This window comes from Megalopta genalis, chromosome 4 (assembly GCF_051020955.1).
Source record: "Megalopta genalis isolate 19385.01 chromosome 4, iyMegGena1_principal, whole genome shotgun sequence".
Taxonomy (NCBI): domain Eukaryota; kingdom Metazoa; phylum Arthropoda; class Insecta; order Hymenoptera; family Halictidae; genus Megalopta; species Megalopta genalis.
Window position 1 is genome coordinate 10,433,310 of NC_135016.1, and position 26,518 is coordinate 10,459,827.

General features: G+C 42.9%; 1 protein-coding gene across 5 annotated transcripts in view; it reads left to right on the forward strand.

Moving 5' to 3' along the window:
- Window positions 1–25,226, forward strand: part of LOC117224871 (neuropeptide CCHamide-2 receptor) — a 140,204-nt gene extending 114,978 nt beyond the window's left edge. For 4 of the 5 annotated variants that reach the window (XM_076521281.1, XM_033478072.2, XM_033478093.2 and 1 more), the window contains exons 2-7: window positions 13,293–13,535; window positions 16,180–16,328; window positions 17,870–18,069; window positions 18,458–18,639; window positions 22,618–22,832; window positions 24,030–25,226. In XM_076521281.1, the coding sequence (XP_076377396.1) occupies window positions 13,293–13,535; window positions 16,180–16,328; window positions 17,870–18,069; window positions 18,458–18,639; window positions 22,618–22,832; window positions 24,030–24,285 (1,245 nt within the window). In that variant the 3' untranslated portion in view covers window positions 24,286–25,226. The remainder of the gene's footprint in view (window positions 1–13,292; window positions 13,536–16,179; window positions 16,329–17,869; window positions 18,070–18,457; window positions 18,640–22,617; window positions 22,833–24,029) is intronic. The other variant, XM_076521282.1, reaches the window with a different exon arrangement.
- Window positions 25,227–26,518: the final 1,292 nt, after the last annotated feature.

Consider the following 26,518-nt stretch of genomic DNA (forward strand, 5'->3'; position numbering starts at 1 on the left):
TTTTTTTATATTCGATAAATCAGTGAACAAATTAATTTGTCAAGGCATGTCATAATGGTGCCAAAATTCTCAAAAATCTAGTACCAGTAAAAATGTATAATGGTTCCTTGGATGACTTCAAAAACTGAGGAAAAAACTAACTTATCTTCTTGCCGAGACTTCAAGAATGAACATCACAGTTTGGTTCAATTTTGTTACATTTTAGAAATCTGTAGAAAAATAAATTTCTTAAGGCAAACTATAATGGTACCAAAATTCGCAAGAATCTAGTAGCCGTAAAAATGTGTAATGGTTCCTTGGATGACTTCGAACTGAGGAAAAAACTAACCTATCTTCTTGCCGAGACTTCAAGAATGAACATCACAGTTTGGTTCAATTTTGTTACATTTTAGAAATCTGTAGAAAAATAAATTTCTTAAGGCAAACTATAATGGTACCAAAATTCGCAAGAATCTAGTAGCCGTAAAAATGTGTAATGGTTCCTTGGATGATTTCGAACTGAGGAAAAAACTAACCTATCTTCTTGCCGGGGCTTTAAGATTGCTCAATAGTATCTGGCAAATTTTGTTGCATTTGAGAAATTGGTAGAAAAATCGATTTCTTAAGATGGAACATAGCGGCCAACAAATTCCCAGCAATCTTGGAGCAATAAAACCGCGTATTGGATTCCCGTAGAATTACGAGCGGAGGAGACTTCCTTATCGTTTTGCCGAGTGCTCGATGGTGATTGACAGTCCTTAAGCACCTCCGTAGATCTCTAAATCTTCCATGTGTACAGAGGATTAATATCGTCAAGCCAGGTAGAAGTTCTGTGCGCGCTAAGGTTCCAAGAGTTCCGTGGACAGACTTCATCAGCGGTTTGGGGAACCGTTGATACAGCGCAGTTTCCAGGGTTATTCCTGACCCCAAGATACTTACCAGACGCAACTAGGATGATGGTAGAAACTGGCGATATCGTTTTTAAGAAGGGCTCGAGTCGCATCTGGCAATCTTGAACGTTATTAACCCTAGAAAGATAACCATATGACAACGTACGTAAAAGATAACCATACGCTTCAGAGGCGCATGCTTTTCTAAGGCGTCAATTTTATACTAACAATCGATATTTATTTAAGTTAATCTAGTCATTTTAAAGGTTTGGCATTATTGTAAAAATAAAATGCATTTATATTATATTTTTTTATATTTTAAGTAATTTTAAACTTAAATCACTAGACCTCTATGAAAAATTAACAAAAATCAACAGTCTTCGCAGGCGCCTCTGCGACGTAGGTTATCTTTCTCGGATTAAACAAGAAACAGCGTTGGAAGGACTTAAGGGTCCCTCGTCAAGTTAAACATGCAGAATTGCGAGTTCTCTTGAAATTAAGAACATGCTTCAGCTTGCCGTTTGCACAATTATGACAACCCAGGTTTTTGTGGGATGTGCTTGGAAAATCGTGGCGGCTTGGTCAAATGTATGGGACGAAGTGGTATTTATCTCCGGACTATTCTTCTCCCGGGAAACACAAATAAGGTCTGCAGAGACGCGAGAAAAATAACGACCTACATTACACACTCTCCGTCGTATCTAAATTTTCTTTTTGCGACAACGAGAGATCTCGTTGCAATGCTCCTGGAAACAAGAATACGCCAAAAACTTTTGGGTTCATGAATAAATAAAATGCGAAGTAAAAAGTAGTGAGGAAGATACTGACCTAAATTAAGTATTCTCCAGACTGTATCGCACCGTAACTTCCATTCTTTCATTTGGTTAATGTATTTAGCTCCCTTTTTAAATCACGTTACTCTTCTCACTGTGAATCTCTCTCTCTCTCTCTCTTTCTCTTTTTCTGCAGTCTTTGTTAAAATCAAGATTGACAACTTATAAAAGTGTACGAATTGCTCATATTTTTGATGTATCTTAACGCTAAGCCCGCCGAGCTGGTCAAAATGATCATTTTCCGGAGTATCTGGAGCACAGTATTCGGTACAGGTCACAATATTTGGAGCACAGTAATGCACTCGAAGATACTTTAACTCTAAATCCGAAACAGTTTTTCTGAACTATTTCCATTTTCTGTGATTAATAACATGAAATTAAGACATGAAATTGAGTCTTACGAAGCACACAACGCTTTTAACAGTTCTTCAAATGTGTACAATTTCAGTGATTTCAATTTATAGTGGCACCTTAAGATCGCCTCTCGAGAGCAAAGGCTTAACATTTCTGCTTGACGAGAATGTTTAATAACTAGAAAAGGAAGCACAATCAAAATGCTTCGAAAAATATAAAAGACGTTAACAGCCAGCAGTAAAATTATAAAAACTCGCAGGAAATAATTGATCAAACTTGCGAATCTATGCATACATTCCAATGAAAATGGCGAAACTTTTAAACACATACGGTCTTTCCGTCGTTGAAAAGCAGCACACGTCTCGGAGTTCGCTAGGTTTAGTTTCGAATAGTTACGCGTTAGAAGAATCGAAACGGGCGCCGCAGTTTCTCGAGAAGTTTCTGATTTATCACGAAGGTGCGAAGTATCGGCGGTGCTCGCGGATCGTTAAGCGCTTTATAAAGCACCGCGAACGGCGCCGGAACTTCGGCGGGTCTTGTTCAGGCTCGAACAAGTCTCCCGTCAAGACAAACCCGAATAACTCGCGGCTACGCGAGCGAATTCCCTTTTCCGGACAAACGTGCACATTTAGGCGGGCCTATGAATATGCATCGGCGCATTAGAGACCCGGGTTTTTCGACTCGTCAGAATTGGTTACGGGACGCGGTTCACTGGCCGCGGTTTCGTGCAAATATGCAAATGACAGACGTATTTTCCCAATGTCAACCCGACGCCGCCGCAAACGCCGCTTCTCTCCCCGCGACGATCCGTGGACGGTCATCGTTCCAAGTTACATTTAATTGCGCCACATCTCTCGTTCTATTTACGGTGTGACACCTGTTACCCGCCGGCAGAATATTTTCACGCAGGACACAGATTTTGACGCGGGACAATTTCGAATAATGACGCGCGCCCCGTTGCTCTCGCAGGCAGGAACAGGCGAATTTTCATAAACGGCATTGTCATTCGCTTTATCAAACCGAGTGAATGTTTAATATAATTGTACGATGCGCGCGTCCGCTAGACGCGGATTATTATTTTCGACACGGAGGAACGTCAGAATTGATTGTCATCCGGAGCGGCAAATAATGGCGCGTACGTTCGATGCAACTTTCTAGCGTGGGACGCAACTGTTGCTCCAATCTGGCTAATTGTTTCACAAAGTCTCGTCCGATTTTCATGTAATGCAATAAACGCGAGCCGTTGAACGATTTTTCGCGGGATTATTTTCTCCGGAAAGTTTCGCAATTTTCCACAGGTCTGAACTCGTTTTTTTTAAATGTATGTAGCATGATTGGAGATGCAATGAAAACCATATCTGGAATAACCCCCTAATTACTGTACCATTAACAATTTTCTAGAATGATCATCTTCAGCTTCGATTTTCTCAATGTTTACATGTTTTGCATTACTCGAGGAAGTCGTGGCGACTCTTTTCGAATAAAAATATATACATTCTATAAACTCTAAACTATAAACAATTTTTGTAGAATGATTTTCTCTGGTACAGAAATTTTCTGAATTTTCGCAGAATGAATATTCTGATAGAGTCTCTGCTGATTGATCTCGAATAAAAAATGATTGAAAACGCAATCTATCTGACAATTAAAAATATATCAATTGTATCCAATTTCTGATTCATAAGTCGCGTCCAATTATCTTGAAACTTTTATCTTTCAAAAGAAGCTGTTATTGAACGTTCCCGGGAACCTCGAGGAACGCGAATAAAAATTCGTCATATCCACCATTGGGAATGCAATTTATCCACGGATGAGGACTGCATCTCTCATACAATATTCTCTGAGCGGCGCACTATTATTTCCGTTTACGCCAGAGCTGTTTCCTCAGAGAAAAATCACTTGCGCGAGATTATGTCGCTGCCGCGCAGCGAGATATAACGTGGCAACTGGGAAGTTGAAGGAACTGGAACGGCAGATCAAAATCGGCCACGATTCGCCATCGGAATGACACAGGGAGGGAATAAAAGTCGCGAAAAAAGTGTGCCGCCGCCGCAGGAAATTGTAGCTGGAAGAATGGTTCAGTTGCTGTGGAACGATTCTATTTTTCCAGTTTCATATATGCTGTATGTTGTTCTTCGCGACTTTCCCTTGTCGGACATTCTTACGGTGGAGACGTAATGGGAACCCATAAAGTCCGCGATGGTCGCGGTCGTAAAATGTTCGCCAGTAATGTTGTTCTAACCTGTGAAAACTGCGTTTTCATCGGAAACACGGCGGAAAAGTGGAAAATCGGAGATCACGACTGGCAATGGGAAAGCATGCACTTAGGGTGCAGTGTCGTGCATCTCGCTGCCGTTTATGCTTCCATTTGTGCATAAGTAGCAGATGTTTGTCGAAACTTTTATGACTAATGAAATCTGATCCGATAAGTTCTATTAGCAATGAGGGGAAATCCAGCAGGATCGATTGAGTTGGAAATTATGGACACTGTGGAGAATCGTATGGAATCGTATCCGATTGATTTCTTAAATTTTTGAAGTGGCACAAATGTTTCTTGTTGTTAGATTTATGATAGAGAAAACTAGTAAAACCTCTTTTGACGCCTACAAATATTTAATTAACTAATTATAACGCCTCTAGTTGAACACAGATGACAATGTAACAAATCAGTAACGTAGATATTATACATTTCACTATCTTCATATTCCCTCTATATACATTTATACATCTACACATTTTGCGTTTACAGCAAAGCAATCTTACACTTGTTTCTTATTTCTTGCTACAACCAAGAATTTAATTCTTCTAATATTGATATTCATGAATTGAAGTTTCTGTAAATTCATAGCACATGTTTGTGCAGACCTTGACGAATTGGGAAATCTGATGCGACAAAGTGCTAGAAATCTGCCTAGAATTCTCCGAAATCGTATTGAATCCTTAAATGTTTGCAGAGGTATTAATGAACAGAAGTTTCGTGATACCTCTCAGCTCCAAGACAGCGTTGAAGAGTTTGAATCGCTTCGTTATTATTATTCCTCCATGAAAGTTTCTACGAATCCGTACATGTGCTACTTTGCACGCAATCGCAATTCCACGCACATTTGTTCTTCGTGCAGCTATAAATCCGAAAGAATTCCTCAACGCGTTCCCTAAAAAAATGGACAAATATAATTCATTCCTTTTCTAATCCGACATCTCCGAACGGAAGCGCCAGCGAATCCCCACAAATGGATTTCCTCAATGCCTGCTAAGATAAGCAGGAATTCTTGCGGAATAAAAATCGCGCGAATGCAGACAGCATCGCGGTTCGAAACAGGATGCAGCAGCGTTCAGACCCGTGCGGCATTAAATCACATCACGTACAGAGATCCGGAAGAAATTTATCGAGGAGGGTGTCTGGACCATAAGTCGCGCGGTGTCCCGGCATGAATATTCCGCGGCAAATAATTCTCGGCGCGGCGTCGAGCCGCTGCTGTTATTCAATGTACGGACTCGAATCGATCTGATTAATTTGCAGGGCGTCAGAAGTTGCGAAACGAAGCCTCGGCGCGAATTTTGCCGGACAAAGCGGTCGGCGCCGAGGCCCGAAGCGATAGATGGCAGAGGCGGTCGAATAAAATTGTTTGGGACGCGCGCGTTGCAAACAAGGTTCCGTGAAAACAGAGGCGAAAGGGAGGCGAGTTTCGTTCGATTACTCGTCGAAAAACGAGTTCCGGGTGTTTCCCTTTACGGATCCCGCGGCGCCGATAGTTGCGACGCGGTCCATCACGATTTGCAATTCCAACAAGCGCGAGTTTTCCTCGTAAAAATACGACCGAACGTCCGCCTCGTCTTCTGCTCCGTGACTTATCTTAAAAATCGCGCACACGCCAAATCTTCAAAATATGTATGCGCCGAAGCGAGCACCACTAGGATTTATCGATCATCGTGAAACGCCTCATGGATCGTTCCGAGCTGCGCCGCGATGGGGAGAAATGACTTTACGGCGACCAAAAGTCTGTAACTTCTGCTTTAAAAACTGTCTCAATTTGTCTTAATATTAGATCTGCTGGATGATGCTGTCCGTTTCTGAAGCGGAAGGAAATAATACATTTTTCATACATTTAGTAATATATTTACTCAATAATACCATTTCCGACGTGAATTATATGACTTCTTGACAGCGTGATGACAATTTGTAGAATATTTATATAAAAATATTGAAAAGCATATACATTTGCGAAAAATATATGTTTCAAATGGAATCGTCTCGTCAATGTCTCGAGGAGATGCGATTATTCGAGCCTCACGGCTCATTTTTATACTTGTCGATTGTCAATAATTATAAAAACGAGGTGCGAGGCTCGAATAATCGTACCTCCTCTTCCCAAATTGTCCATTTTTGTGTACAATCTGAGGCGTCAATTAGGGAGAATTTATCGTATTTCGCAAAATCATTAACACCTCTTGATGATATTTGTCAGCTTCTGCAGACATCAATCGTCGGTCCCAAGATAACGAAATGAAATACTGGAAAACGGAGTTCACCATATCATAATAATAATCAGCTGTTTCTCAAGGAATACCAATTTGACGAAAATCGATCTGAGATCGCTGTCAGTTCGTTTCGTCCAACTGTGCGGCGGTTGTTCTCGGCGCATCGCGGAAACTTTCAGCCGCGATAACTTCCCTAGAACCGACGTCAGACCAGACTTAATATTATTTCGAAACTTATCATGTATGCGATACGCGTTCGCCCCTTAATTGCCAGTTGTTTCGCTCAATGGGAAGTTGGATGGTCCACGAGTGATTAATTGCGGCGGCGGCAGCATCGAAGCTTTCATATGTACGTGGCAGAGCTGTATCTATGACCCAAAGGGGAGCACGTTGAACAGCTTTTTCTGCTGTTAGTTTTCAGTACAGACAACTTTTACATCCACTCTATCGCGGCCAGGTTCGTTTTCAATCCGCCTCCGCAATGCCTCGCGCAGAGAATCCTTTTCATCTTGCTAAAAAAAGTATCTCCCTTCCTCTCTCTCTCTCGCTCTCTCTCTCTCTTTCTCTCTCTTTCCCTATGCGATACACCGACCGATTTCCAAAGGTGATTAAATTGTCTCGCACACGAATAGGGGAATTCGCAGCGCCTGTCAAGCACCTTTTTCCTCCAGCATCCTAACTGCAGAAAATTAAACAAAATCTACTTCTGTAAAATTATTCTTGCATCGTTCACCGAGTTTCATGCACAGTTTTTCTTACAAGTAACTGTAAATCTAGTCTTATCTTATGTGATATATAGACTGCGGATTTTTATGGAAAATAAAAATTGTCTGCGTCAATTGCAAAAAATAAAGACTCCACGGCAAGTTTATCATTTCTTCAATCATTTGTATAAATTAAAAATAAAAGGTCGACGTTTTAAAATTCTTTCTTAATCTTTATATCATTCCAAACTCTGACTGTATAATATTGCCATAAAATCTGCGATCTAATAATATGTATATCGATGAAAACCAATCTCGATTATCATCGGGTGATTGTAAAATGAAAGACAATGCTTCACATATTCTGTCCACTATGAAGAGACGAAAACAAGATGCATGCAAACTCGTCGACAGAATGATCGACAAACCGCAGATTTAATGTAACAGTGATAAAAACATGTAGCTGCAGTTCAAAGCAGTTGGAGGATTACTTTGCGTACCGGTGTATTACTGCAAAAATTCTCCGACTTCCCATCAGTTTCGATAAGAAAACTGCATCTGGGACGTTAAAGCTGATTAAAGGGATAGCAAGTTTCTTGAATTCCCCTGGGAATCCTATTAAAATGAAATCTGCTCGACCACGTTTTATTGCAAATTTGTTTTAGATCAAAGACTAGTTTCGAATTTTTTCCTTGCTGCAGCAGACGCTGCAATTTTGCGCAAAGTTCAACATTATATTAAAAGCTCTTATATTATACATGAACACCTCTGTTGAAGATTCCTCGAAGTTTCTACTTAACGTAGCAAGAATTTTGTAGCGGGGACATATATTAGTCGAACCTACTTTCTTCTTATACAATGGTCCAAACTGCTTCAGGAGCAGACGATCGTCAGACACGTACGTCGAACGTAGACGCAGTATGTATAGTAATTTTTCTCAGAGATGTTCGGAGGTCGAAATTGTAACCAGCAGATCTAAGAATATTAAGTCGCGATTCTTCGAGCCTCGCGGCTCGTTTTTATAGAAACTCGGGTCTGTCGGCGAAAAAGGCAGCGGTCAGCATGCCAGTGTTCATGTAATATGAATATTACATAGTAATGCTAGAATAAAAACGATGACTTAACTTTTTTAATTTATAGTTTTTTGCCACAATTCGAAGGCAATTCGAAGACCATATGACACGATTCGAAGGCAATTCAGAGGCCACATGACACGATTCGAAGGCAATTCGGAGGCCACATGCTACGATTCGAAGGCAATTCAGAGGCCACATGCTACGATTCGAAGGCAATTCGGAGGCCACATGCTACGATTCGAAAGCAATTCGGAGGTCACATGCCACGATTCGACAGTCAGGTACCTAGTACCTACCATGCGTCGACGTAGCAATAAATTACATAGGCGTAGGACTAGCACAGGTAAATCCACAGCAACTTGAAATTTGGCATTTCCTGGAGAAATTACTGTACTTCGAAATCGCTTATAGGAAATTACAAAAGCATCATTTTCCGTTACATCAGTACAAATATGTTTTACGTATCGAACGTATCGGATATACTAGACGTACTGGACGTATCCGACGTATCGGACGTGTACGAGGAACACATACGTCGGACGCGTATAAGAAATCCCGCCTAACGATTACAATTCGTCTAATCGCGATCTCGAGGGTTCGTCCAGACTCCCCCTAATCAACTAAAAAAATACACCAAACTCGTCAGACGAGAGTGAAGGCAATCTGTCGCGTGCACTCACAGGGAAATGATAACATCAATTTCGCCTGTCAAGTAGGAGTTCCAGCAAGCGGGGAAACGATGCCCGCCAACAATCGGACATAACGAATCGAAATGGTAGACATTTCGTGAGGAAATTGTTACTTACGTGGACGTTGTAGAAGAGCGAGACTATCAAAAGCCGAAGGCATGAAGCGGATGTAATGCGATGAGGCACGGGCGTAATTCCACGCGCGCGTTCCCGCGCCAGGCCAAAGGAATTCAGCCGGGTCTCTATCTCGAAAAATATTTCCGGGAAGCATCTCCTTCCGTTGTGCCTCGGAGGAGACGCGGCGCCCGTGAAAGCTGCAATTCCCTGGCCGCTAACAGCGTCACGGCCGAGAGCTTGGATCCACTGTCACGTCCTCGTCACGTCCGACGCATTCGACATCAATTTTCACACGACTACAGGTAATCGAGTTTGTCCTCGCCGCGATACAGTATTTAAAAGGCTGCGACACCTGACAGGTTCAACGCGGCGCGAAAGAAATATTACCTGTCGTCGGTGTCCGATCCATTTTTCTGCCTTGCAACCTGTCCTCTACCCCCCACCCCCGCCCTCCGACGCCTTTTTCGACGGTCAAAATTGGATCCGCAGGGCTGCAAACGATATGAAGGGCGCGCCCGATCTATCAACTTCAGAAAGCCGGTTGCGAAACTGGCTTTTCGCAAGTTTGGCGAAAATAGAGACCGGCTGAATATTCGAGCGAATTGTTCAGAGACAGTGTTGCAAATGGACTGCAAATCTCTAGGATACGACATCGGAGTAATGGTTGTCTACCGTCAGCCATAATTTATGCATTTGGCCGACCTCTTGGCAGTGTTCTCGTCTCAGTTTTCTGCAGATTTGATGCCCGGTTAATGAGTTATTAACGATTTTAGCTTTGCAACGGTGCGCCTCCGTTGACGTATCAACCTACAAAATCGGTAGGCAAAGATAGACAAGTTTGAAATGTTTTGTATCACTCCAGAAGAGTATTATTTAAGAAGGCGAACGCTATACCGATTCATTTACCTTCTGAAATTGATGAATATTGCAAACAAAATCGTTACAGAAGGCAGAGGAGACGTTCAGCCAAATCCACACGACGAACTGTGGAACAAATATGGCCCAAAAGATGCGAAAAATCTCGTTTCATTAGTATCCTGAAAATAAGATAATTCTACTTAGAGTGGTATATTTCTTATGTTTCCATTATTTGCTGTAATATATTGAAACTGAACAAACTGAATGGTACCAGGATTTCTAGGATATCAAAAAGTTAAACTAATATTTCCTATACTCAATTCTAAATTTCTAGTTTGAGTTTCATTAATTAAATGACTTCGGTGTTGTGTAATAATCATAGCAAGAATAATCTTTTAATAATATAAAAATGGAACCACATAAAACACGTACGTATCACCATTGATAATGGAAGTCAATTTTAAATTTCTAGTTTAGATTTCATTATTTAAATGACTTCGGTGTTGTGTAATAATCATAGCAAGAATAATCTTTTAATAATGTAATAATGAAACCCCATATAAAACACATACGTATCACCATTGATAATGGAAGAACGAGTATGTGAAAGGAAGCTGGAATTATCCAGCAACTCGGAGTAAATGCAAAAATTGTGATTATACCATAGAAAGTCAGATTGAAATAAGAATCATTATACACTGCTGTGAAATTTTATAGGAATCGGTGAACAAAAGATGTTGTGTTTTCATTCATCTGCCTCGCATGATCACCACCTTACGGTATGACAAAAATAACTCTAATTATTTTTACAACGCTTCGACATGAATATATGTATGGTGTCGCCGTATCGTCGACATCCGAATGCAAAGGGTTGAACGTGGACGTTTCGAATGAACGGAAATAACCGAAACAATGGACGCGCGAAGCGAATTTGCGCGCGTGCAAGTATTGCAAAAAAACAACGCAGCTTATTTTGAAACGCGAAAGAAGCGAAGCGGCAAAACAGCCAGGTAAACAATTCGCGAGCTTTCGGAGGCATCGTGGTATCGATCGCGCTGGTAAATCGATGGCGTCTAGAAAAGCTGCAATTTCTCTGGCAGGCTGTCAGCGAACGAGTTCGAAAAGCAGGGGTGTTTTCGGTGAAAGGAAAAACGTGGAGGTGGCCCTCGAATCTCATTTTCCTAGCTCGCGCCTCCGCGCCGCATGGCTTCCGGAAGCGAGTTAACGGGGCGAATCCGCGTCGAAAATTATACCCGACGCGCTCGCGTGGCAGTTACCCGGTGAAAATTGTTCGAAACCCTCGGCCAGCAACACGCCCCGGGGCGGCCCAGAAAATTTCCCGACGAAAATAAGCTCGATTTATTTCACGCGATCGACGGCGGACGCGGTAACGCGTGCTCGATCGTTACAAATCACGAGTTAGCGAGAGCGTAACCGGTTCTTGTTCCCGTCGGAAACAATGTGCCCGTTCGAGATCAATCGGCCGCTGACATTTTCGAGCCTCGGATATATTGTTTTGTTAATTCCCCTTCAATTCCAGACTGACGGCCGGCGGGACACTGGGAATCGATTACCTATAACACATCGAATCACGAGATATGGTTTAGAGAGATCTTTTTAAGCGATGGAAATAGTATCGGCGAAGTCGATTGATTAATTTCATTCGAATGGATACGGGCACGTCGCTTCAATCGAGGGCGGCTCTTCCAGCACACAACCCCGACGCTTTTCAATTCATATTACCCCGCGGATTACGCTGTCAGAAATGACTCTGTTTTAATGGGATAATTGAAAACGCGTTACGATGGACCGAATTAATCTTCTCCTGCTGAAATATCGAAATCGACTACTTATAAATTGGCCGCGGGTCTCTATTCAATATTTAACGGACAATTTAACTGTTTCTTTCTCTGCTCGGCGATCCTAATTAATTGAAAATAATGCGTCGACATTCTGCAGTTCTACTAAATCTTTCTACCGTGTGTTCTGTATTTCTTCCGATCACCTTTTTCTCGTTTTTAATCAATTTCTAAATGGAACCAGACAATTTTCGTTTACTTTTTCCTTGTCTTTATTGACTTCTGTTCTTATACATATTATTGATAACGGAAGAATCGTATTTTGTTTCGATTTAAAATTCAATTTTCAATTCGATGACATTCGTGTGTCGCGAATTATGAATGAAATGAAACTCAACGTTTCTGTCGTCGTTTGTTTGCGATTATTAATTAATGCGGACATACAATAAATAGAAATTTCTGTTCTTTTCATTCTGGATGTACAACAAATACTTCTTTCGATGTGGATCCCAGGATCGAATTCCTGCACGCGACCAGACTTCAGTAGAATTACAATTGAATTACTTCAGGAATTATAATCACAAAGTAATTCAATTATGTTATAGTTCGTAATTCAGATAGCCATTGAATTCAATTACGAAGCAATATTTTCACGTCTTAACCTTTTAGGCCTGACGCGCCGTTTGAACCAAATAATCGTCTTCATATGCATTGTTTCGCACTTCTTTTGTCTTTACATCGATTTACAACAGTCTACACGATGTCCCAAAAATGTCTCGGAATCCGGAAATGGCGGGTTCCTCGGATCATTTGAAGCAACTTCTTCCTTTACAAAAATTTTCTCCGAGGCGCCGTTAACGAGTTATTAACGAAAAACAGTGACCAATAAGAATCGAGTACGGCTGACGCGAGGCGGCCCAGCCAAACAGCGCGTGAAGCCCAGTTCCGCTCATTGGCTCGATCGCCTCGCGCCAGCTGAGTTCGCCTCTCATTGGTCACTGTTTTTCGTTAATATCTCGTTAACGGTGCCTCGGAGAAAATTTTTGTAAAGGAAAAAGTTGCTTCAAATGGCCTGAGGAACCCGCCACTTTCAGATTGCGAGACATTTTTGGGACACCCTGTATATACAGTATCAGACTCTGCTGTTCAGAGAAATAGCCTCGCGCAGAATTCAGCCGTACCTAAAAGGTTAAGAAGTTGAAGTTTCGATTCGGTCATGAAAATCATGGATCAAGGTTTATTTGAAAAAATTCGGTATCTTTAATTCGACAATGTTGTCTTCAAATTGTAAACATTGCGAGGTACATAAACGAACGAGTAAAATGTTTCTTTTATTTCGAGACACGTCGGGCAACGTGCCGTCAGCGAACTGTGAATAAAAAATGTGTCGGTTGTTCGTTCCGCTTTCCGTCTGTATGGAAACAGAATAGATAAACCCGGTAGCCGCTTGGCGACCTAAATCTACACTTGGAATTATGACGGCGGCGGATTCCCGTGAGAAATGTATGTTGCAGATGGCAGTGATCCTGAACGCGACGTCATTCCCGAACTTGGCGAACGACGACGACGACGAGGACCACAGCTACGTCCCCTACGATCAACGCCCGGAAACCTACATCGTTCCCGTGGTGTTCCTGTTGATCCTGGTGGTCGGCGTCACAGGAAACGGGATCCTCGTGCTCACCCTGCTCCGTCATGCCAACATGAGGAACGTGCCGAATACTTATGTGCTCTCCCTGGCTCTGGGCGATCTTCTGGTGAGGAACACGCGGCCCTGATTCCGTTTGCTCCCCCGGTAATATTCCCCGGAATTTCTCCAGTGGGTTCATCGATCAAGAATTTCATCAGGGAAAAAATGCTCGCGCGTAATTTTTCCATTATCAGGATATTCGATCGCGTTTTTAGTGCGGGCCACGCTCGCGTGAGCCGGTAATGCGCGGCTCCGGTTCATTCGACGGTGATTGAAGGATAGTGCAGGTAATTTTCGAGTTCGTTAGCCGAGCCTTTTAACGCTTTCCGAAAACTTCAGAGAACCCGCGGGCCGGCTTTTCATTTTACCACTTTTCACACGGTTTGTAGACTTGGCGGCGATTAAGTGCTCGCGTGATGTTTAACTATCGTACGGGGCTCGGAGAAAATTCGCGGTAATCGCGTTCGGGTTGTAGGGACTTTAAAACATCGCGTACCTACGGAAACTGCGCTTCAAATTTATTCCTATGAATATTCTATAATAACTAACAGGATAATGCTGATGAAACTGGAATTTTGTTCACGAAATGTGTAATCCTGCATCATATATGCGATTTTAAAGTACGTTTCTTGCATTTTACGTGCATTCCACCTGTTTGATCGTCATTAATTTTGGACGATATTTGCATCCTGCTCGTTCGATTGCCTTCCAAAGTGTGATTAAGAATTAAGTTAGAATTATTTCTTAGTATATCGATGCTTACTAATTTACATACATTTATTTAATCATTTGTTTTTGACGAATTATGCTGATGCTTTTTGCGTCATAACGCAATTTTAACACTTGTGCAACTCATTCGCTATTTTGAAACATGCATAAAGGTATGCATAAAATATGCATCGGCTTAGTAGGGATTAATCCAGTTAACCTTGCAGCAACATTTCTGAATGCATTTCTACAAGACGCGATGGGTCGATCAATCTTCTGTTTGTTCGGTGATCCGAAATTCTACGGTTTACAACGAAGAGATCTCGAAAAGCATTTCCGAGACTGTTTTGAAAGAGAATAATTGATATAGTAGAAAGTGCGCCATGATTTCTCGGTACCGTTGGAACTTGCAACGACCAAAAGTAATTTAGTGCATTTTCCAGCGTCGAGTCGCAAAGACGCGATGGCAATCAATGAATTTTTGCGCTGTAAAGGCCCCAGTATGCGTGCAGCTCGATTATCGAGGGAATTCTATCGCTAAAATCTCTCGTTCCGTGAGCTTAACGATTGGTGTGTTTGCCCCGAGGCTCGGAACGTTTGTAAGTAGTCGCATAGGGCTCAAACTGTAGAATCCAGGGGATAAATCTGTCGGTTCCGGCAGCGGAGCGCTGCCAGTTTTTACCGCGGCCGCGTACCTCCGTTCACAAAGTGGTAATACTTTGCTCGAGCTTCGGTAAAATCCCGACAACGACTCGATATTGGAGCTCGATTATTAATGCCCACCTCCTACTCCGCTCGATAACACGCTCGATGCGCGTTCTGATCGACACGCAATTTATATCGGAGCGGAAAATGTCCGAAGATTAATGCGATCCCTGTCGCACCACCTTTGACTGTCGGCGAAATTGTGTTCCCGCCCTTGCCGTGGCCGACAAATCATTGCAAATACTGTTTTCACGCGAGACAGTCCGGCGAAGCTCGAACAAATGTGACGCTTCATCTCTCGAATCGCTCGTATTTAAACAGCTACAATTCCGTTAAATATGATCGCACGATGACGAACCTGGATTCATTTTAAAGCTTAAAGTCCCCAATTTGTCAGGCTTTTACTGAGCCATTTTTCTAATTTTTTCGAGCGATGTGTCGGGTGAGAAACTGAACACATGTTTCCTCTCGAAAATGCTGAAAATTGAAATGCGTGTAAGTTCTCTCAAAAATTCTTTTTTGAACCAACATCGTAAACAAGTTTGAAGTCTGAAGCCTCCTCTTTAAAACCGCTGCTCAAAACTTGATCTACGATTTTTTCTTGTTCCAGCAAGCTTTGAATTAAATGTGTAATGTCGATTTCGTAGGAATTTCAAATACACTCGGAGGATTTTTCACGATCGAATTGGTGTCTCATATCTGTTCCATAAAGTGGCTAAAAAAAATCGTAGATCAAGTTTTGAGATGTCGTTGGAAAGCGGAGACTTCAGTCTACAAATCCCTGTTAGCTTCACATACAAACAAAATTTTCAAATCATTTGAGAGCCGCTTCTACTTGTAGTATTTTCGCTATAAAAATGAGTCTCGCCATAGGCACGGCAATTGTTCTCCGCACAGTAACCGGCTCCACTACTCTGACGATTGCTGTCCGGTTGCTAAATGTTCCACCAAAAATCTCGATTGTTGTGACGTTTCGATTAGCTCGGGCCACAATTCGATGAACTAGTGGCAACCGCGGGATGTCGGCGACACGCAAATATCATGCGGTGTAACTTATCGACCGGTTTCCACGTTGTTCATGCGATTTTGTCCCGCCGACGGGCTTCGCATTCGGTTCCCGTGAATCATCGAATCGATCGGGTCGGCCCTCGATATCGGTTTCCGCCGTCACGACTCGCCGAAACGTAGCTCGAGCGTGTCGCGATAAAAATGAGGAAGCCCCGGGGGACAGGATATGCTGCAGCCGTCGTCGGCCGTGTCAAGACGGGCCCCGTACATTTCCGATCACGAATTTACAGGTGATCGTGACGTGTGTGCCGTTCACGTCGATCCTCTACACGATCGAGTCGTGGCCGTGGGGTCTGGCAGTTTGCAAATTATCGGAGTGCGCCAAGGATATTTCGATCGGCGTCTCAGTTTTCACTCTGACGGCGTTATCAGCCGAGAGGTAAGTTGTCAAATCCAGTTACGGACCTGTAAATTGTTGTTTCGGGTGGCGAGGGTGGCGGCGGCGGTCGGGCGGCCATAGCAAACTTCGCCGAACTTCCGTTAATGGACCAATCGGCCGGTCGACCGACCCGCCGTCCAACCGGTGATCCGAATGCCACGCGATAAGTCGCAATTAAACTACCGACCGATTAATTTGCTCGGGATTTCTTTCCCATGCAAATCAACCCACCGGAAAATGGAAAACCAAGAAACTTCCACCGTCCCTGCAACACCCTCCTTGCACTTCCCCCGCGGTTAATGGTCGAGCTACAAACTGTTGCTTCCACCCACACGCTCGTCGCTCCGAGACAATGGTTTACTGCGTCCACAATCCAGTCAGTAATTCCTTTTCAATCCCTTTTGTTACGCAGTCTCAAACAGCTACCTATTTCGAAACGTACCAGGGAATAGTTTATAGTGCCCACTTCATCTTTCACTGGCGATTTTGTTCGTTGATCAGTTGGCTGCTTTGATTGCCGACTTAAATTCTCTTGGCAAATTCTTTTATTAATCGACAGGATATTTTGGCTTTTGACGTAAATCAGTTTTCTATGGTTATTTAAAACGCTCGCTGCCAACGTCACATATGTATGTGCGACGACCACGAGTTTGTATTTCGCGTAGAGAACATCAAATTAATTTTGCGGATATAATTATTTAAAATTGTAACACGCAGCATGATATTTAGAGAATTTGTTGCCTCTCTTTGCGGGCATTTTCATCATATTTTATAAGAGGATGCGATGTATTTATAATACGGTAAATATAATAAATATTATTATACTATATGATATTATATATAATATTTTCACTCATACAATTTACCGAATTAATTTTGCGATGGCTGTAGCAAAAGATGAAAGCAATTGCATAAAAACATAGTGAAAACATAGACCGTAGGAAATAATTTTTGTTAAAAATCAGTGCAAGATCCCCTTCAATTCCTTTGCTAAAAATAGTGCTAAATAGAAATTATTAAAAGATATCTTCCAACAGATATCTTCAGAAGGTATCTTCTGGAGAAATAATGTTAATTTGTAGCAAAAGATGAAAGCAATTGCATAAAAACATAGTGAAAACATAGACCGTAGGAAATAATTTTTGTTAAAAATCAGTGCAAGATCCCCTTCAATTCCTTTGCTAAAAATAGTGCTAAATAGAAATTATTAGAAGATATCTTCCAACAGATATTTTCTATCCGGAGAAATAATGTTAATTCATAAATCTTCTACGACCATATCGCGCCATTAATCAACAAGCCACTTCTGTATTCGAATGTAATTGCAATGCAATAGTTTTCCAAATTGCGAAGTTGAATCACGATGCAATTGGATTAGCACAACCCTGTTAGATATTTCCGTGGTGCGCAGAACAATAGAGTAATTGCTGGACATGAAATATGGCCTCCGATTACTCTCGAAAGTTTGGCGAATTGAATAACGTGTTATGGCAGCGGGGTATGTGTGCGCTCAGAGAGCATGAGGGTACGTTTTTCCGTAGATACTGCGCTATCGTGAATCCTATTCGGAGGCACGCAGCCGGATCGAGCGCGAAGCCATTAACAATCCTAACAGCGAGCCTGATTTGGGTGCTGGCGATTGTTCTGGCGATGCCAGCTGCTCTTTTCTCCCACGTGCCGACGGTCCCGTTACAGGGCAACCACAGCATCCTGATTTGCAGCCCTTTCCCCGAAGAATTCGGTGAGTGGAATCACTTAAGCTGCCCCGCTTTTATTTTGCCACTCCGTTTACCTTGGTAACTGAACGCTCTTCCTCCGGGGACGCTTTTCTTTATCATTTTCCTCGTTATCCGCTGGACCGTTACCAAGTTACTATAGCAACGCCATTACGCGATTAGAAGCGAGTGGATTCCATTTTTCCGGAATTTCATTGGCGCCCTGGAGAAAGTTCCAGATAAAACGGTAACTTCTTCGTAACTGGAGGGCTGCCTGGAGAGAGAGAGAGCTACCCTCAGAGACCGTCTGACCGTTAATTATTTATTATCTGGCTTGTTACAAGTCAGGGACAAGTGACAACGTGGTTAGAGGCGGGTTAGTTGCCTCTGCGACTGTGTTTCTTTGGATTATAGGGGTGAGTTACACACAGGGGATGGTGCTGTTCAAGTTTCTCGCCTATTATGCGATCCCGCTCTGCGTGATAGCCGGATTCTACCTGGTGATGGCGCGACACCTTGAACTTTCGACCAGAAACATGCCGGGAGAGAATTCCTCCAGGAGTCATCGTATGCAGCAAATTAGGGCACGTAAAAAGGTACGTTTGCGAAACTGTAAAGCGAGACCTTACGGCACGTACGCGGCAATAAAAATCGATGGAACCGGGAGAAGATCCATAAACCGGTTCAGACCGATGTTTCCCCATCAAACGAGGTCTCTGCAGCTCTGTGGAATTTTTTTATTAACCTATGAACGTACATACAATTTTCGCGTAGGTACTTTCGATTGGCGTACCAGAGCGATTGATCCGCGGATATGTTCCATCGGAAATTCACAGTGTTTGATCCAATGAACATTGAAGCTATAAATCAATCTGAAAAAAAGAGATCAATTGCCTGGGTTAGGTAAATTGGTCCACGAAATATTTTTCCATCGGACGAGCTTCCCGGACGAGGAATCCCGCGGAATTTTGTATTTATTTTATTTATTTTTATTTTATATTTTTATTTTTATTTTATCTTCATTCCAGTTTCATTTGCATCTCTAATATTCGCGGAATCATTTTTTTCCAGAAATGTTCGTAGCACTTGTTGAAGTGATTCAAAATTCTGTTTTGTTGCGTTCCGATTTTCTGTGAGTTGTCTGTCGAAGACAATAGTTACTCTGCCGACGAAGGGTTGCATAGTTCATAACTTTTAATACTTCGTTTCAATCGCTGCGATCGATAGTAACGCGATATCTTTTTTCTTTTTATTAAACTATTCGTTAAACTGAGTTGCGATGGAAAGTGAAATATAATCGCGACCGTGCAATAAATATAAATATAGATTTCCGTGATTTTCTAGGTTTTTTTATTTTTTCCCGTTTTGATGGATTTCTATTTTCTCTTTCTTCTGTTCCTCTCCGCATTCTATTCCTATTTTTTGTCTTTCACAAATCACCAGACTTCTCTTGCTTTCACTAATTGAATGAAAACGTCAAGTGAGGATCAGTTTTGCATTTAAAGAGACTAAAGTTAAAAGTTACCAGGAAGGAAAAGGTCATTGCTGAGTATGATACACGTAATCAATTTTAAACCTTTTCGTCAAAATTACTTCAGCTTGTCGAAAAGTCTGTCTCGGTTAGAATGTACTTTTTAATCGCATATTTACGCGATTAAAATAACAGTGTATACAATGGAATAGTAGATATCGCATAACATGTCAAAAATTTGCATTGATAGCTCTTTTTTCATTTATTTGCAATGTTACTTAAACTTGCCCTAACATCTCGAAAATATTCACGCTATTTCTTTCAACTTGGGAAACGTTACCGTTTCAAAGGTGTCCGAATATTTCCGTGAAACACTGCAAGTGTTCCGTACCTCGTAGCATCATTACACCCGCACTGTGTACAAGCAACCTACTTTCCCCATAATTACTACCGAAGCTTCGGGCGCGAAGCGAGTGCTTTCAGAAAAATTTATTCCCACGCACGCCACCCCTAGTCAGCTCCATTAAGGGCCGAAAGGCACACTAACGCTCCCTTCGAAACGTAGAGAGAGAAACCGCGATGTTGGTGTAACGTTTCCAAAAGGGCTGGCCAAGTTACACCTAAAAGTTACATCATTAATTATAGCGCGAGATCTTTGAATCCTGTCAGAAGTCAACATCGCAACATGCATTCGTTCGATTAATTGCGTGTTTTTAAGCAAAATAAAAATTGTCTGCATTAACTTGACTCGATTGACATCGTCTAAGCTCTTTTTTGTCGCTAACAAATTCACATACGAAGACGAAAAGTTATTTTTTTTATTCCATGTCAGCGTTTACTTTAATGCTCGAGTATATTGATAATTAGAGAGACGAATTTGATTTCGATTTAAAAAAAGATGCATTATTATTTGAGCCGTTTATATTTTGAAAGTGGCATAAGTCACTTCACCGTAATGAAAAGTGGTGATTTTTTAATGTTTATACGAAATTATTTATACCGAGAAAAATATCAGTATCCTGAGATAACAAATACAAGTAAATCTTCTCGAAAGTTAGCATCCATGTTTTTAAACGTGTTAAAACGCAAACCCTTAAATATATCGACTTAAAAACAAAGTGACTTATGCCACTTTCAAAATAAACGGCTCATTTGGAATCTATCTATATCTATTTGGAATAGATATTCGAGACGAGTCTGACAAGATATTATAGTGCAATTAAACTGCACACACTTGATACGTTTGGCGAGCTGAAAATAGTGCACGATTATGCTTCGTACATTTCCACTGTTTTCTAGATTCCAGGAATGACCAACAAGTCGATCCGTTCATCAAATTTATCGCAAAAGTAAATAAGATTTATCTCGATGTTTTCGAAAATGAAGTTTCCAATAAACAGAAATTTGTTTTATATTTTCGGCTTATCTCTTGACGTAGAGTCAGCCTTTTGATCCGATTGCGCCATCAATTACATGACGCGCTGTATGTATAGAAGTTGACCACCCCTGCTGTACTCGGTCTACCAATTTCTGTCACAAATGCAATATCCGCGGTCGATTCACAGAATAATTTAGTCCGCTTTTGTGGAATCCTCGAGGCGGTTTGTTTTGGCAGTCTTCCCAAGAATCCGCGAATCTTTCCGGCTGCACCATGCAGAGGAGAATCAAGTTTCAGCAACGGAACGAAATCCCAGCAATTGGTGGAATAACTTGGAAAAATTCCGCAGGTAACGCGGCACCGGCGAATCGCGAGAATTAGCCGCGGACAGCTCGCGGAATTGCGCGCTCCGTTCCGCTTGCGATTCACCGTTTATCGCGGGACGATTTGTCATCGCGGCCGTGTTCGGCGACCCGATATCGATTACGTCGATTGAAATCGGTCGCGCGTTTTTCCGCTGTTACCGAAATCAACGGATTAGGCTCGGCTGAATGGTTGCAGGAGAGGAGGCGCGAGGAAAGTTTCGTTGTATCGTCGTCGTCACGCTCCGATGCCGTTCTCCATCCGATAATTCGACGCCGAGCATCCCGGCGGCTGCCTTTAAAGTTCACGATAACGAGACACGCCAAGAATAACGGTGGTGCACGGGCGAACGCTGCGTCAGAAAACCGGCGAAAATTGAATTACAAGCTCGAGGTGGTAACCGTTCTATTGTTTGCAGACAGATGTCGGGAAGTCGGCGCAACTATCGCACCACTAGCTCCTCTACCATCGCGAAATGAGCACGAACTGTGTCACAGCGCTTCCAGGATCACTTCTGGACAGTTACTCGAAATGCTGGGCTTTTCTTCCGAATAGGAAAGCCCTGCTTCGCCGATTCACACGGAATTCTTAAAACGTCGCCGGCGCTGAGTAGCCAGCTTTTTCTTAAAGGGACGCGGAATTGGTTATTCTGTCTGCAAAAGAGAATGGAGATGCAGGCTATTCGATGGCATTTTCTGTTAGGTGATTGCTAGGAACGTCGCATGATTTGTCCTAAATGCTAGGCCAATTTTTCCGCAAAAGTAAAGGACGCGCTTCGGTCGTTCTCGCGGAAATGTTAAAAGATCGGCTTCGCCGAACGGTTTCCGATTACCCTGGAAGAAAAATTGCACAAGTTCGCAGACCGGTCGGCGCCCGTTTCTTTCGCACGCACTATTTGCTAGGAATCATCGACTACGTGGCGTAGCTGACTAAACAGACGTGTCGCCGTGGAATAAATCAATCCAGGCGGTTCTCATTTTTAAAACGTTTTACGATCCTCGTTTCTAACGGTACACACGAAAGCCCCGACAAACTAGTCGATCCGATAAATATTGCCACGCGTCACGTAGACCGTGTCGTCTAGTCACGCGCGATGTATTATTTGTTCATAGAAGGTTTACCGTTTAACGACTGCTGATCATCGCGCGGCTCGTTGCGTATCCGAGCGATAACGTGCTCCACCGGTAGCTAAGCAAATGCCTTGGGAGATAGAATCTGCGATCGAGCCCGAGTAGGAACTTGATCATCTAAATTAATAGACGGACACGTATATTGGATGATGCGTCGATCGGCCGGCGCCGATAATCGACCGTGGGACTCCGTTTAATCGTGTAACGCGTGATCGTTTGTTGTGGCCGACAGGTCGGCAAGATGGTGATCTCGTTCGTGATCATCTTCGTCGTCTGCTTCCTGCCGTATCACACGTTCATGCTGTGGTTCCACTTCTGCCCGTCGTCCCAGTCGGACTACGACGACTTCTGGCACGCCTTCAGGATCATCGGATTCTGCCTGAGCTTCGTCAACAGCTGCGTGAACCCGATAGCTCTGTACTTCGTCAGCGGGACCTTCCGCAAGAGGCTAGTAGCTCAGCTAACGGATCCGCAGGGTTTAACTGTCGCGTCGTCCCTTACGATCCTCGGCAAACTCGGGATCATTTGCCCGGAAATCCCGTCATTAGACCTTGCGCGTGCCTGCATCCGCGAATTCGTAGAACCCGCGGAAATGCAAATGTTGCCGCGAGTTGGAAGTACACTCACCTTTCTAGACGAAATTCTCGAACACTGAATCTACCGAGCTGTAAAAGCAACGTTTCTTTTTTGCGATGGAAAGATTGTATTTATTTAGATCTTTTGACATTTTTATTATATAGTGCATGTTTCGATTAAGACATTTTATTCGATTATTTTATATGGAACAGTCTTTGTCATTTCAACAATTTTAAAGCAAAGAATGTGATTTGGTCATTTGTATCAATCGACTGATACTTTGATTATCTGACGATGTTCGCTTGGATCTTTGGTACTGAAGAAGACGTTGAATCATCCACGAACGATGATTGTGGCGCGAGTAGTACTCGTCTTATTGGAGCGACTTTGCTAAATCCTTTAATCCTGCTGATACTTTTCAATATTTATTGCAAGAAAAATTTGTATAATCTGATCACGTCCTTACGTTCATGATCGCTTGGATGTCTGATTATAAAGAAAACGTTCGATCATCCAGAAACGATGATCGTCGCGAATTAATAGTACTTATCTCTTTAAAGCGACTTTGCTAAATCCTTTAATCCTGCTGACGGTTTTCAATATTTATTGCAAGAAAAATTTGTATAATCTGATCACGTCCTTACGTTCATGATCGCTTGGATGTCTGATTATAAAGAAAACGTTCGATCATCCAGAAACGATGATCGTCGCGAATTAATAGTACTTATCTCTTTAAAGCGACTTTGCTAAGTCCTTTAAGCGATCAGAAGTTTGACGAACGTGAGAGGAGAACCTGAACATCCTGCTCATTTAATTCTATCGCTTATTACTCGGCCCAAGAATCATTGCAACAAGTGAGAAACTGCGTTACCAATTGGGCATTCGAACTGCTCGCCGTCGAATTGTTGCCGCGCGTTAGAAGTTCATTTCCCAACAAAATTTCGAGATTGCTAACGAGGAAACTTTGAGCGACAAAGTTACAGCTCCGCCGGAGCTGTTTAATTGAAAATACCAGCGTATGCCGCGACACGCAAGGGAGTATGATATATGTATAATTCGTGGCGGCAGATTTAACGAGTACCTGTGCTGTCGACTGTCATCGAGGACCCTGGGCGTCTGTCGGACCGGGACCACGGGCAGTTTGGAGAGGAACGGCAACCGTTTGACGCGGAGAACGCGCCTCGGCGGTCAGGACAGCCACTACGAAACCAGTTTCGGCTCCACGATCCGGAGACACACGCAGGAACTGAATTCAACGGCTCTGTACGAGCTAGCCAGCGAGGCCGCTGCCAAAGACTTGCCCGGCGATTTAGATTGTAAGTAATCGATGACAATGATTAATGGGCGCGGCGTCATCGTCGGTGTTCGCAGGAAACCGGGGACCACCAGCACACCCATGGTCGAACGACGTTCGCGTGGCTGCAGGAATGTATTATAAACGATGTGTAAATCGCGGACCGCTGTGCGATCTAGAGCGTCCTCAGCATCCCCCGGACATCCTTCTGTGATCCACGCATAACTGATCGACGATCGCTCCTCTGTACAGCTTCGATCCCGTCGGGGACTCTGCTCACACTTTCGTCATCCTAAAACGCGACGTTTTCGAAGATGGTACTACGATCGTAGAGTCGTCGGAGAGATCTCTTCGGTGTAGTGGTGCTTAGAAATACGTCGTTCTCATGGACTATTCTTCGTCTAGACTATCAAGGACTCTCTTACCGAAACGCATTGTTTCCTTCATCCAAAGTATCGCGAAGTCTCCTATTGTACTGTGCAGAACACAATAAAGTCTCGCCAGAGAAATAGGGAAATGACGAACTGTTTTCTTAGGCTGTTTCTGTAGAGGAATCCGGTGCCATTCGCGTTGCGGTGATTGACCATCTTCCGACCAGAGTTAGTACCTTTATAACTACAAGAGTTGTTCCTATTTTAACAATAATTATTATTCCATTATTTTATTTACTATCGAGGTCCATCGTATCCATCGAATTGTTTTTCCAAAGTTTGGGTCGGTGTGGATCTATGCGCAATACAGACATCCAAATTGTTTCCATGACAAAAGTTATAATATTTTGCGATGTGTTACACGAAATAATGAGATGCGAGAAATGAATTAATGGGAACGGGACAAACAATGTTAAAAAATAATTTCTTCTGATATTTTTTTAATAAATAGGTTTCGTTTCACTTGCTGTTTAATTTCATTTAATTGCGTTGCCAGAATGTAGTTACAACAATATCAACAATAAATTTAAATACAATTAATTAGTACGTCATTGATCATGTGGTTCTTTAAAAAAAAATTCATGGACATCGTTGTTTTAATTTTGTGGTCCTGCAAACAATTGCGATAATTATCACGAAAATTGAATCGAACAATAATAAAGCTTTCGAGCTGATTTTTCGAGAATTTTGCTGCAGTTCGTGTATACGATGTCGAAGAGAATCGGGTACGGATTTTTCAATCCGACGTTTCCTTCACAAAAATGCTTATTTATTATAGAAACAATTACTAGGCAATATAATTTGCACATAATTTGAGTGAGCATAATAAAATGCTATCAGAAGGCATGTTTTCAGAATTTTATCTGGGAAATTACCGGCAGTTGATTTTCGCCCTCCCTTGAGACACCTGCCGGTCAGGACACGTGTAATGCGTCAGGATCCATCATCGTTCTGGTAATCATCAGATCTCGCGTGACGAACGGCTTGCTCGCCTCCGCCCACACTTTTCCCTTGTCCGCCATTGATCCAGCTGATCGTAGCATCGTCTCCCAAGGCTGAAATAAATCCTCGGATGTTTTCCACGGTGCGGCGAGTCGCGGACGAGAGGATTCCAGGCGTTATTGAATCACGACGAGGGATTTAATTAGCGAGAGAGAGAGATAGAGAGAAACAAAGGCGGAGGCCGCACGGAAGGAGACGGGCCGCGTATTAATTGTGTTCCATAGCCGAAGACCTTGCCACCTTCCACCCCGTAATCGGTGGATCCCTGTTTGACGGCCGACAGCAGCCGGCCGGCTAACAGGATTTAGTATCGCACGTCCATTGGCTGTTGCGTTTCCGTGCGTTATAGACGTCCGCGTCCAGATAACGGCTGGACGTCTTCGCCGATGGCCCTATTATAGCTGTAATTAGGCCACGTAGCGCGGAAACGTTTCCTCGGAGAATCGATACGTGGCCGGAATACGGGATTGACGCGCGCGAACAAGTTTACGCTCCCCCCGTGGGCCGACGGGAATTTATTCACTCGAACAGGGCTCCGAACTTATTCCCACGCGGCTCGAGTGCCGCGCGATCTGATCGTGACTATTGCGCGAAATACACGGAGCTTCACGTCGAATAATCCTCCGTCTCTGGTCAGCTTTGCGTTGTTATAGACGCAGCATGTCCCGCGAATTTACACACTTAGGACACGAATTCGGACGATTTCTGAGTCCGCGCGAGTCGACTGCCGTAGTTCGTGCAAATTTATGCCTCGATATTCCGAGGGATACAGGCTGGAAATCGATCGTTGTAGACTGCGGAAGCTAGCGCGATTTTTGATAGAAGAATTC